Raw genomic sequence first — 13,666 nt, forward strand, 5'->3', positions numbered from 1 at the left:
CTACATGAAGGATATTTTAAAACAACGCTTGGGGAATGTTGATTAAATTTTTATTTGTATCTGCTCACTTTCAGTTTCTTGCGTATTTATTAAACAATAACCATTTTCCTTTTTTTATTTCTCTTTTTTATGTTATTGTGACCGAAATAAAAGCGGTGAAAGTTGTCGAGTTATTAAGAGATAATATTGTGCCGTGTTCTAATAATCAAAGCAAAAGGAAGAGAGTCCTTAGTGGTTTTATTGACTCAGGCGCACCAACTGAACAAATAAGAAGTGAACTCTGTGATTTCGATAACTAATTTTAAATTTCAGCAATGTATAATAAAAACTGCAGACCAATGTTCTAACTAACATCTGTAGTAAAAAATTCGGAAGAAGTTCTACCGTCACAATGAAGGTCGGATTTCTCAACCTTCTGCTATTTCTGTTTTTGACTTGTGGAGATATTGTGAAGATAAAAACACAAAGAACAGACTGCTCATACAAAAGACCTTTAAAGGGCTCGCTGTCACAGCAACATCGGGCTTTTGTGAACTGTTGGGGAAGAGATGTTGAGAGTGGTCAATCGGAGCTAATTGTTCTTATAGACACATCAGGAAGCATGGTTTCTACTGGCAGTTTTCAAGGAAGAACCATGACGGGCTTTCAAATATCAAAAGCATTTGTAAAAGCCTTGCTATCAGAAGTACGAGTTGCTTTCAACGCAACACGGATCGCGATCGGGACGTTTAGTTCAGACCATCGAATAAACTTCAACTACATTTTAAATCCGAGTTACGCCAATACAAAATGCAAATTCAATGATGATTTCAAAAAATTAAAATTTGATGGATTTATGACGAACATTAAAGGAAGCTTGCAAGACGCCTATAACGTGTTCCGGTCCTTAGACAGTGACCCTGTTACACATTCAAGACGTCCACGGTCGAACAAGGTAGTGATTTTGCTAACAGACGGAGTAGGAAATATGGTTGGTAATAGAGTAGATTCTGCTGGTGCTGACGCGACACCGGAAGCTCTCCGCTTGAAACAGACTGGATATGTGGAACTTTATACCGTGGGAGTCACTCACGCGACTGATCAAAACATGTTAAAAAAGATTGCTACCGATCCTAGTTTGTTCTTATATTCAAAAGATTTTACAGATCTTGGAAATCTGGCAGCTAACATCAGAGGAGGTAGGTTTCATTCTGTATTTTTTCAAACTCGTCCCAGGACATTTTAGATTTTGAGAGGTTCCGTCCTAGGGATGATGTTGTGTTTCTTTTTATTTTCTAAACTGCACACATTCCAGACTGGCTTTTTTTGGAAATGCGTCCATTAAGAATTTTCGTTAAGGTAGAGCCTTATTACAAACATGTCGAAGATATTTCGAAGCAATTATGGACCGAAATTTAAAACTTGAAAATGTTTTTAGTTCATCTTATTTTTTTTCATTTTTTTTTGTCTTTTTTGGCATCGACAGAACATTACATTTGAAGCACTCATAGCAACGTTACGTTTTATATATTCGTTCATTCAACTTAGCTTTTACATGTTTAACTTTCCATAGATTTGAAGATTGTTCTTAAAATGTTCCTTTCTAAGAACAAAAATCAGACGTTCAAGATTGTCAAAAAGAGAAAATGAGCCCTGGGGACGAGGTTGATCTAAGCCTCATATAAAAATGTGTATTTATAGGGGTAGGTTTTTCGTCCTGATGATTACATCATAAAAGCAAAAAATAACGAAAATATCTTTTAGAAGCTATGAGGGGAAAATAGTTGTTGAAGAAAAATTAAGGCAGGCAAACGAATCCAAATTCAAAATTTGTTTTGTAACATTTTGATGCTAAATCTTACAAATTTCCGTGTAGCATGAAACGTTAAAATATTCATAGGCATTAGATTTGAATTAATGAACTGCTGAGCTCGTTGGCTTTAGATCAGCATTCCCTAATTCCAATAAAATGAAGTGATATTTTTTTCAATTTGTAATACAACAATTCAAAGAGTGGTAATTCAATCTCGTCGTCTCTGGATATCTTTATCGGGCAAAAAATGTCGGCAAAAAGTGACAAAAAATTCGAAAAATGACAAAAATTTTATACAAATTGTGCCTAAATTTTTTCTGGAAACATTTTGTCAAAAATTCTAAAAGAGGTCTTCCAAACGAAATTTTTTCACGATGCTGTTGAAAAACCGTTTCTTTTTTCTTAATCTTCTAAAATTTCAAGAGCAATACCTCCTAATTACAGTTCCAAAACATTGTTGTTCTCCATGGCGGAAAAACATGCGACTTAGCATGCTTTTCCGCCTTTAGTCAAGGCAAGGTAATTGTCTGGGAAAATTTTCGTCACTAACTAACCTTTTTTATCATTTTTCCCTGAAAAAAGATCTTATTAGCTGCAATATCACGTGTAAATATTATTAAATAAGCACAAATGTTTTGCACCTACCCATCTTAGTTAAAATTAAAAGAATTAGAACTGTGGTCGGTTATGTTTTTTTTACAACAAGTAACTCACTTCAAGTGGTTTTTCTGCAATTCATTATGTGCAAATTTCACAAAGTTCGACTTGTAAAATATCTCTCTCCACTGGTTTTGTGGCGAAGTTTGACTCCTTTTAATTCAACCAACATTAAAATAAAGTCGCTTTTGTGGACCTTAAAATTAAATCTCGCAAAAGTTAGGTCATTCTCAAGTAGCCTTTTATGGATGGGAATACTATTCTTTAGCTGTTTTTGAGCTCAATATTAACGCTATAATTTCGTATGAAAATATTTCATGACTGTTAAAGCTCTGGGTAAAGGCCGACACTCTTGGTACAAGCAAAAGATGAACACATACTGGATTTCAGCATTTACGTATGGCATTAAAGAAAAAAACAATAGACGTCCTCCACAAAATTTAATATTGCTTTGACAGCTTTTTTTACAAAGGCAATTATCTCTGGATACAACAACGCATAAAAATACATGCACACAAAACTCAAAAATTACTGACCCAACAGACAGGCACAAGATGTACCAAAATTCAATTATATTGGACAATTTAACTGGACAAATTTTACAATATCCACCTAAAAATACATCCATAACAACAATCAGATATTATAAAAAACAAGTCAAAAGTGTGTAATAATTTAAAAGTCAATTTTAAGTTGACAACAAGGTTTCAGTCATCATCGTCATCTGGCACAAAAATGTTCCATTCTTCTAAAAATTCAGCACCACGTTTAGCAGCTAACGCTCCAATATACATGCATGGCACAGATACAACCATTACTGGTATGATTCCCCAGTTAAATTTATAAGGCTTAGATTCGATGGCTCCTTTGGTGAGCTGTCTGGATTGCAAAGTCACACATGATGACCGCATTGGTAACGTTCCCATACATCTCCTCAGCAAGGAAGTCATTATCAATTTAATCTACGAAATAAACAAAAATAGGTAAGGATTTAATTTGCATAAAATCCTGAAAAAAGCTTTAAGTATGACTTTTATGATAAAGAAATTCCCTAAAAAATTTTTTATTTTAATGAAGGTAGAAAAAAAACTTTTAAAAGTTGAATGAATACAGTTGATAACGGTATATATAATTCTTGTTTTGTGATTTTTTTCGTTTAAACACAATAAAGAAAGAAATAAGGAAGACAAAATAAGTTTCACTGCCAAAAATAATGGAAAGAAAGTCTTCATAACATCTTGTTTTTGAGTTCCAGGGCAATAGATTTGGAATAAACAAATAACAAATAACCCCCAGTAAAATCAAAATACCCTGTAAAACCCCTACAATATCGCACAAACTTTGAAATGGAATCTTAATAAAGATTAACAATAATTATATATAATGACTAGCCAAACAAGGATAAATATACTTAGAAACATAATAGGGGAAAATAGGGCAAAGATAAATTGTCTTACTAAAAATAGTTTTAGTTTTAACAATGAACTTTAGATATAAATGTATGTATTTACATTCAATATGGCAAAAATAAAAGTGATACTAGTGAATTTAATGTCACTTTGTATTACACATTGTACAATACAGTTCAGTTTTTTCCAGCACTGGCCTCTGCTGTTTCTATCTCTGCTATTCTAATTTCAGCCTCCTTCCTTGCCCAATCTAACAGATCATCATTTGGACGAAAATATCCACCAACAACAAGCACAAGAATTGCCACACTCCATCCACCATACCAAATAGGCTGCCAATCTTCCCACTCCCTTTTCTCACCTGGCTTTAACGGTTTTCGATTAAAAAGAAAACCATTTGGCGGTTCTCTGTATTTTGTAAAAATGCTATCATTACGAACAATAGTTTGTCTCAATGAGGTTGATCGCACAATAGGATTTATTCTGCTTAATAATCTCAGCATATTATTTGATGCCATCTAAATAGTATTGTATAAACCTAAAGTTCCTGAGTTTTCTTGTGAACACTTCTTACAGCCACAAGTTTTTTTTTCTTTCTTCTAAAAAATATGAATAAACAGTACACAGATTTATATTAAAGGAAAGCAATGATAAAAAAGCTGGGTAAACAATACAAAACAATATACTTGAAATATCAAGTTTGCTACTATAGTTATAAAAACCGTAAGGCAGTTACATCATATGCCATGACAAAACATTGTTATTTTATGTATGTTACAATGCAATGCATTTCCACCTTATGTACAAACATGTTAGACCATCTTTTTGCTTAATTTTTAATACTTTACCTTTATATGAGTTGAAAAGGCTTAGAAAATAATTCTTATCAGCATGCACAGAAATTCTACAGATTTCATGTTTTTTTATCCCAACAAAGCTCCCCTAATAAATTGGGACATTTGTGTTAAATTTGAATTGAGAAATAGCTGTTCAAAGGCTACTGAGAATGCTGGACTAAACCCTGAAAAGAGGAGAAATGCAAAATGCAGCAATTAATCACTTTTATTTATTATACTAGTTGATAAGGCCTGTAGAAAAATTCACTCAGGCAGAAAAAATAGATTGTTTAAGGTGTTTTGCTGACGTCAGCATTGCATATACAAAAAAAATTTGGCGAAATCCATTGCCTGTGATGATTAGAGGTTAGAACACTGATCAAAATAATGTATAGGATCATATCATGACGAACGCCTAAGGAGAGTATAAAGGTTTAAAAAGTTTGCTGACGTTAGCAAAGACCAGTAAAAACAGACAAAAAGTTTTTGTTTTAAAACTTGTATACCTGTTGCCATCATCTTGAAACACTGGTCAAGAAAATATATAGGATCATGTATCTTTGACAAACAGTTGCAGAGATATTGGGGTTTAAAGGTTTTTTGATGACAGCATAAACCCATCCATTCCGAAATGGATGCAGGACACAGGTATGGGGAAATTATCCAATGTGGTCCCAGGCAATCCCTAGTTACCCATGCAGTAAAAAATGGCTGACTTCATCATTAGGTTTCCAAGTTATTTGCCCTCCAAGTATTAAGTGCAGTGTAATGGCTTCATTAATATTAATATACTTTCCTTTGGACGTTTATATTATTAAACCTTAAAGTTTGGTAAATTACAGAACAATTTTATAGGTGATGTTTTATAGACTTTATTGAAGGAAATTATAAAAATACAATCGACTTTGCATAAGTGACAGACAGACACACGGAAGCTCCCTATTATTATAAGAGATACCAATCATTTTCTTATGTTCATCAAGCTTTAGTTTATAAACTTAATTAAAGTTGCTGAGACAACCCTCCAAAATATGTTTGGTTAGCGTCATTTCTAATCAAAAGCGAGTCCATTGGTCTGTTGGTTGAAAATTTTTCTTACAAAATTAAAAAATCTTATATAAGTCGCAACTATACTATATTTTGTTCTTTGTTCTTAATACATAAGTCTGATGTACTTTAACCTCCATCAATCTCATGAAAAATGGCTTTTTGACTTGTGTGCTACGGCAGACATTAGGCAAAGGTGCAGGCTTTTTTAAAACCTCCAAACAGCGTTTTGCAGAGCAACACAAGCATAAAAAGCACCTTATTATTAGTCTCTAAGAGCAAAATAATGAATCAGGTGTCAGCAGGAATAATGACAATTTTCTGCATGGAATTCTGCTATATGCAAAGAGAAATGGAAAACTGAGGTAAATTCCTTCAGCCTTAGCTGAGCCTTTGCTCTGGAATAAATAGACTTAAGGGGGACAAAATATATTTTTAATGATCTCTTAAACATTCTGAGCCTGTTAAATAAATTTTAGCTCTAGAAGCTGCTATCCTCAAAAACATTCTAGCTAGCTAGAATGAAATTACAATTGACCTTCGTTTTTAAAGAAAAAGGAGAAATATAATACCAGAAAAATACGATAAACATTAGCAGCAGCACCCACAAAATTGGTGATGAATAAATTACTTCAGATACCGCTTTACACGAAACTATTCATAATGGCAGACGCAAAGACGGTTTATGTTTCCTCCTACGTCCGTAAATCTGAAATTTGTGTTCGACTCGAGAGCATATCTAGCTAGTCACACAAACGGCAAGTCATTAACTCAATAATGTTACCCTAGCCCTGGTGGAATTAGAAAGTGCAGGTTAGGCATATTTGAATATACTTAATACCAAAAGAAATCTTTTCTATAGAAGATTACAAAGTAATCAGATTTCAAAGTTTACAAAGTTCCGTATTGTGCACTGACAGACAAGAAAAGAAATACGAAATACGACCTATATGGCTCGCTTCTTTTCTTAGCAAAAACACTTCTCTTCTCAGTCAAAGCACCTCTCTTCTTTCCATCAAAATGTTCTCGTTTCCATGAACTCAAAAATTGCCAGACCTAATTTTAGTCTGGAATATTGATTTTAACCTAGATTTTGTTATAACTTGCATGTTTAAATAAATGACATACCAGCTCTTGGTCATACAAAGATCCATTTGGCACATGGGCATTATAAATACCTATCATTTTCTGTAGAAATAATATGTTTCAAGGCATGAAAATCTACTATGTTATTGGTAGTCCCTCTACTTACTTAAAACGGGTTAATTGAAAACATGGGGTACCCCAAATGGAATAGTGTTTGGGGTAGTAGTTTTATTTTACAGACTAGATAATTATGTGCTCTCCTTTGACCAGTTTTGCAGATGGAAGATCCCATTAGATTTGGACTGAATGGTTTCTATTACAATAATTTTACATGTAAACAACTTGAGAAAAGTCTTCCCTCGTGCAAGGTTCTCACAGCAAATGTTCTGGTTATCTATATAATAATACGCTAAGTGTGTCTGTGTGTCTGTGACAGGCAAAGTGGATGTCTTCATTTTCCTTTGATGTTGCCGAAAAATGCAACTCTAATATGTCAAATTTTCTGACGTTATGGCGCGACGAAAATAACACTACTTTAACGTCAATATCCTATATTAAATTAATGAAGCCATCACAGTGCACCTAAAACTTTGGGGCCAAATAACTTGGAAACGAGGTGGTGACGTCAATGATTTTTCACCGCGTGGGTAACTAGGGACCACCTAGGACCAATTTGGGTTATTTTCCCAAACTTGGGTCCCCGAATCCGTTTCGGAATGGACGGGTTGATGACGTCATCAAAAATCTTCAAACCTTAATATCTCTGAAACTGTTTGTCAAAAGTACATAATCCTATACATTTTCTTGATCAGCTTTTCAAGATCTATACAATGAAGACATTAGATATATAAAATTCTGGAAAAAAATTTTATGTGTGATTGCGGGTCTTTGCTGACATCAGCCAAATTTTTAAACCCTTATATTTCCTTATACGTTCGTCGAAAACCCATGATCCTATACATTTTTCTCATGAGGGTTTTAGCCTCTACACAGGCAACCAATAAACTAAACTTCGCTAATTCTTTTTTGTATCTGCACTGCTGACGTCAGCAAAAAGTCTAAAATAATCAATTTTTACATTGTCCTCCTGCCTAAGTGGATTTTTCCACGGGCTTTATCGACTAGATCTCTTATAATAATACGGAGTGTATGTGACGGTCATAGTGGATATCCTCATTTTCCTTTAAAGTCGTCGAAATTTCCTTTGAAGTTGCGGAAAAAGTATATCTCAAATGTTAAATTTTATGATGTTACGGCGCGACGTCAATAACACTACCTTAACGTCAATATCCTATATTAAATTAATGAAGCCATTACAATGCACTTAAAAATTCGAGGCCAAGTAACTTGGAAACGAGGTGGTGACGTCAATGATTTTTCACCGCGTGGGTAAGTAGGGACCACCTAGGACCAATTTGGGTTATTTTCCCAAACTTGGGTCCCCGAATCCGTTTCGGAATGGACGGGTTGATGACGTCATCAAAAATCTTCAAACCTTAATATCTCTGAAACTGTTTGTCAAAAGTACATAATCCTATACATTTTCTTGATCAGCTTTTCAAGATCTATACAATGAAGACATTAGATATATAAAATTCTGGAAAAAAATTTTATGTGTGATTGCGGGTCTTTGCTGACATCAGCCAAATTTTTAAACCCTTATATTTCCTTATACGTTCGTCGAAAACCCATGATCCTATACATTTTTCTCATGAGGGTTTTAGCCTCTACACAGGCAACCAATAAACTAAACTTCGCTAATTCTTTTTTGTATCTGCACTGCTGACGTCAGCAAAAAGTCTAAAATAATCAATTTTTACATTGTCCTCCTGCCTAAGTGGATTTTTCCACGGGCTTTATCGACTAGATCTCTTATAATAATACGGGTGTATGTGACGGTCATAGTGGATATCCTCATTTTCCTTTAAAGTCGTCGAAATTTCCTTTGAAGTTGCGGAAAAAGTATATCTCAAATGTTAAATTTTATGACGTTACGGCGCGATGTCAATAACACTACCTTAACGTCAATATCCTATATTAAATTAATGAAGCCATTACAATGCACTTAAAAATTCGAGGCCAAGTAACTTGGAAACGAGGTGGTGACGTCAATGATTTCACCGGGTAGCTAGGGACCACCAGGACCAATTTGTGTAACTTTCCCAAACCTGGGTCCACAAATCCGTTTCGGAGTAGACGGGTTGATGACGTCATCAAAAAACCTTCAAACCCTAATATCTCTTCAACCGTTTGTCACAAGTACATGATCCTATACATTTTCTTGATCAGCGTTTCAAGATCTATAAGATGAAGGCAACAGGCATACACATTTCTGAAAAAAAAGACTGGTTTCTGCTGATGTCAGCAAACTTTAAATGACGGTTGTTTTTCTCTGTTATCCTGCCTAAGTGGGTTTTTCCACAGGCCTTATCGACTAGTAATGTTATAATGCTTTTCAATGACCAAAATATCATGAAAACAAGGCCAGCAATTTTTTTCAAATTTAAATATCTTACAAAGAAGGCAAGGTCCTTATGTCAAATTTTCTCCTTATAAAGTTGTCTTTACAATGATCAAATGACATGGAAACAAGGCTATAGCTGTGTAAAATTTTCATTATGCTACAAGGTACGGTCAAACCTTTATAGCTATGAAACACTGCTGCATTATGCACATGGGTTTCCCTTAGTGGATGATCAATGAGAAACAGATAAGCAATAATCGAGCCTTTAAGAACAGAAAAACCTAAGCTGCATTAAGCGTACTGCTGTTTTGCTTATAAAAAGAATGTATAACATAAAATATACAGTGTAGTGCTACAAAATTAAAATTGTTGAACATGAACAATAACACCAAAACTTTGGTCTAAGCCTTGCTTGTAAGCTATGTCTGTCACACTTTGCATGTTAGATGATGTGCTTATATATTCCAGACAGACCTTTAATAAAATGCAGTTCAGCCATTATAGAAAGTAGATACTGTTTTATTCATAAGAGCAAACTTTATAGGTCTAAAACTAGCACATGTGTAACGTGATTTTGAAGACTAAGCATTCTTTCAAAGTATTTTTTTCCTAAGTATTGATAAAATACTCCAGTTGATTTAAAACTGCCTCAAAATAAGCTGTAAGCTTCTTCTACAAAAAAGATCAAAAATCACAAATTTATGCCCAAAAAAGTGCAACATAAATCTAACATATTCACTTTTAACTTTTAATCAGCAAAGCATTTTCTTTATTATCAGTTAATATCTCGGGTAAATACAGCTCTTTACTTGGCTATTTGCACATTTTTCTTTGTTCAAAGTAAATACAACATTTTGTTTAAATAGAACAGTGTTCTTTACAAGTTTATTATACATGGTCTTTAGAAGGCTGTTTTTATTGTAAAATGTATCCTTTTTTAGACAATTTTAATTCAAATTTTTGGCTACTTCTGTATAAGAAGCTCTGAAATATTAAAAATGTTTATTTTCATGCCAATTATTGCAAATGGGCAAAGAAATAACATTATTTTAATTGTTGTAAAAAATGAAAAGGAATGAAATAAACACTGCCTCAGATGTCAACTTGGCCCTAACGGCTTATATTAGGTTTTTTGTATTGGGAAGGTTGGTTACTATTTTTTATAAGAGCCAGGAGATCCTGACTTGTCAATGTTCTTACCTTTGTCCAATTTTCAGCAAATCGTAACCTCATTTTTCTTACAAAAAACAAGTGATACTGATAACTCATAAAAAAATATTACACTCTGTAATTTTCACAAAATCGAGGCTGGATGGCTTATTTTCCAAACCGTTTTATTTTTGAATTCTTCAAATATGAGGCATAAGAGGTTTATTCAACAGACTTCCAGCAATTTTTTAAAAGACAAGAAAAGATTCTGTTCCAACAAGTTTTTTTTAAAAAAAACACAAATAAAAACGTCTTTGAGACGTTGATTTTGAACAAGATTTTACTGGGCTCACAGAGACCAAATAAGGACGTCTTTAGGATATTCAATTTAAACAAGATTTTACTGGTCTTAGGAAGACAAAATAAAAACGTCTTTGAGGCGTTTATTTTAAACAAGATTTTTTGTCCGAAATTATTTCCCCTACGTTGTAAGCATTTGTTCAAAAGATTTTTTGATATTACTCTCCATTTGGATTGGTATATTTACTGCTCTGTCCCTTTATTATGTAATTAAAGTTTGTGTTTCACCATTTAACTATTGCATGTATTATTGTTTCTGTAAAACCTCTTTGTGATACACTTTAATTTTGCTGATTTGTGTTTAACCCTATGATAGCTTGTCTTTTTTGTCTTTTGTAACCTTAAAGTGCTGGCCATATATCTTGATCCACTTATGCTTAAGTGATGATGTCACAGGCCAGGTGTTTACCAAAACAGGTCATTTTCACTGCAACATGTCTTAAATTATCATGTGTTACTAAATGGTATGACCTTGCGAGATTTATAACCACTAAGCTACAGTGCTATGGGATAAGGTACTGTTTTAAAGAGGAACCCTAACCACATTTAAATACCTCCTGGTCAAGACAAAGTGGCATTTAAAAATGTAACATCAGCAACAAGATTGTTGCTAATGTTGACATAAATATTTATGCCTTGACTCAGGCTCAATAATTTATATCATTAAGGAATTTCTTGTGTTTTCCACATAGATCCTTATGAAAAAGATTATGAAACACATCAGGTGGATGAAAAACATTGTGAACAATGTGATGCAAATGCATTGTGTGGCTGTAATTTGAAGACTGGTAACTATCGTTGTGTTTGCAAACGTGGTTGGTATGGAACAGGAGAATATAAAAGAACAGGACACACCTGCTTTGGTATTTAATTTTACCTCACTTCTTAAATTATTTGATCCGAATTGTTGAGTTATTATTTGATTTTTGAATAATATCTTTTTGAGAATAAATTTTTAAAATTCTGTCCTTTGTGTATAATTAAAATTGAAGGAAAACAGTTTTTCTGGTAATGGCAAATCATGATTTCATAGCACCCTATTTCTTTTTGTAGTATAGGTCAAAGTATTTAAGTAGCATAAGATATTAACTATGAAATTTCTTCTATTTTACAGAATGTTCAAAAGATACTTATGGACAGCGTCGAGGTTACACAAATGGTTGTCCAAAGTGCCCTGCAAATTCTGGTACCAAGCACAGTCCAGGAAGGCCAGCTTTGTCTTTGAAAGATTGCTTTTGTAACATTGGTTTTACTGGAAATCCTGGTTTGGGAATACCTTGCACTCGTAAGTTTCGTTATGTTAAAGGTAAAGTTCAATTAACTTTACTGAATATTGAACTTTTGCACAAAAATAGCTAAATTACTTTTAAGCTAGGCTTAAGATAAGGCACTATGTTTTATAAAGTACTCTATTTATTAGAATTTTCATAAAAGAAGTAAAAAAAATATTGTTATTTTCAGCTAGAAATTGGAGCCCAGCTGCATCATAAAAAGCATAATTGGTTAACAAAAAAAATGACATGTTAAAAAACTCTCATACCATAAATAAAGACAAATCCTAATCAGTGTGTAGAAAACAGCTTTTACATATTTCCTCACAGAACCATTTTAACAAAATTTAAATCTCTTTTTTTATATAATGAATGTATACATGTCCATGTTTCAATGTTTAGTTTTTTATGAAGTGGGAGTTGAGCTTTGAAATGTAATGCTTATATTTGACTGAACATTTTATTATGCAGCGTTAAACTAGCTATATGTTTTGGAGTGGAAAATAAGAGTTTTTGCATAAAAAATTTATTTGCATACAGCTTAATTTTTACATGAAGGGAGTCGATTCTGATTGGCAGAAAAGTGGATCTCACAGCATGCTTATTATCTTAAAGTTACAGAGGAGTAAACCTATTTGCATTTTTTAAAAATATTTGAGTGAAATTAAATTCTTGTTAAGAAATTGTTGTATCACTTAATAAATGAAAATGCTGATTTGAAATTTTGCTAATTATTTTAGCTACCCCATGCGTTCCTGCACCAAGTATAAACTTTGGTGTAATTGTTAATAAAGCAGTTTGTGACGAATCGACGTACGGAACAAAATGTTATTATAAATGTAAACAGGGATACAAGATGACTACTTCCAGAGATTTTATCCAATGCACTGAGAAAAAAACGTGGGATCTGCCAGTGCCGAAATGTGAATGTAGGTTTCGTTATCTTAGTTGTTGATCAAACTCCTACAATCTGAATAATTTTACTTCACTCCCTCTTTTTGTTCAATAGAAATAATTTAACCTGTCTTTCTCGTAATATTTTATTTTAGTAGTATGTTTGCTTCACATGCTTTTTTTGCTTAGTGATCACCTGCAAAGCAACATGGGTAGGTACCCCTGCTGCTACACATTCCTACATACATCAGTGTAACAATACATTAATGGACAAAATTGAAAAAACTCTTCCAGCAGGAACTAGCTGCACATTTACATGTAATCGAAAATACTATAAACACGGTGGCGATGAAAATATTCAGTGTTTACAATCCGGTGACTGGAATGGCGAAATTTTGGATTGCAGAGGTGATTGTACATTTATGTACATATGTATGACTAATAAATCATTTAGCTTATTATATAAATTGTATTTATTTGCAGAGATATAAACATACACAAGGGTTTGTTCAAAAAATATTTAAAGGCATTGGATGCCCCTGTTAATCTTGTTATCATGAGAGGGGGGGGGGTCTCCAGATCCGCCTAAGTAGATTTTCCAGAAAAAAGAAACTCAAATTGTTTTCTGTGCATAAGAAGATAAAATTGTTAATCTAAATTATAACTATCTGCCATTTGACATAAAAAAACAATTTTTTCTG

The 13,666-nt window shown here is 33.3% G+C and overlaps 3 protein-coding genes across 3 annotated transcripts in view; 1 reads left to right on the forward strand and 2 right to left on the reverse strand.

Annotated features, from left to right (window-relative positions):
* The first annotated feature begins 307 nt into the window (after nucleotides 1–307).
* The window catches only part of LOC130655954 (sushi, von Willebrand factor type A, EGF and pentraxin domain-containing protein 1-like), a 36,007-nt gene continuing 22,648 nt past the window's right edge, over nucleotides 308–13,666 (forward strand). The window contains exons 1-5 of the mRNA XM_057458778.1: nucleotides 308–1,178; nucleotides 11,493–11,663; nucleotides 11,915–12,085; nucleotides 12,812–13,000; nucleotides 13,155–13,373. Of these exons, the coding sequence (XP_057314761.1) occupies nucleotides 392–1,178; nucleotides 11,493–11,663; nucleotides 11,915–12,085; nucleotides 12,812–13,000; nucleotides 13,155–13,373 (1,537 nt within the window). The 5' untranslated portion in view covers nucleotides 308–391. The remainder of the gene's footprint in view (nucleotides 1,179–11,492; nucleotides 11,664–11,914; nucleotides 12,086–12,811; nucleotides 13,001–13,154; nucleotides 13,374–13,666) is intronic.
* On the reverse strand, nucleotides 2,877–3,438 carry LOC130655958 (essential MCU regulator, mitochondrial-like). The gene has a single exon (XM_057458782.1). The coding sequence runs from the start codon at nucleotides 3,397–3,399 to the stop codon at nucleotides 3,157–3,159; it is 243 nt and encodes an 80-aa protein (XP_057314765.1). The 5' UTR covers nucleotides 3,400–3,438; the 3' UTR covers nucleotides 2,877–3,156.
* Nucleotides 3,898–4,482, reverse strand: LOC130655957 (uncharacterized). The gene has a single exon (XM_057458781.1). It carries the CDS (start codon nucleotides 4,374–4,376, stop codon nucleotides 4,035–4,037), a length of 342 nt encoding a protein of 113 aa, XP_057314764.1. The 5' UTR covers nucleotides 4,377–4,482; the 3' UTR covers nucleotides 3,898–4,034.

This window comes from Hydractinia symbiolongicarpus, chromosome 8, assembly GCF_029227915.1.
Source record: "Hydractinia symbiolongicarpus strain clone_291-10 chromosome 8, HSymV2.1, whole genome shotgun sequence".
Lineage (NCBI taxonomy): Eukaryota > Metazoa > Cnidaria > Hydrozoa > Anthoathecata > Hydractiniidae > Hydractinia > Hydractinia symbiolongicarpus.

Bases quoted from the DNA above. Each gene is read 5' to 3' on its own strand.
- LOC130655958 (XM_057458782.1), bottom strand. From the start codon at position 3,399: ATGACTTCCTTGCTGAGGAGATGTATGGGAACGTTACCAATGCGGTCA.
- LOC130655957 (XM_057458781.1), bottom strand. From the start codon at position 4,376: ATGGCATCAAATAATATGCTGAGATTATTAAGCAGAATAAATCCTATT.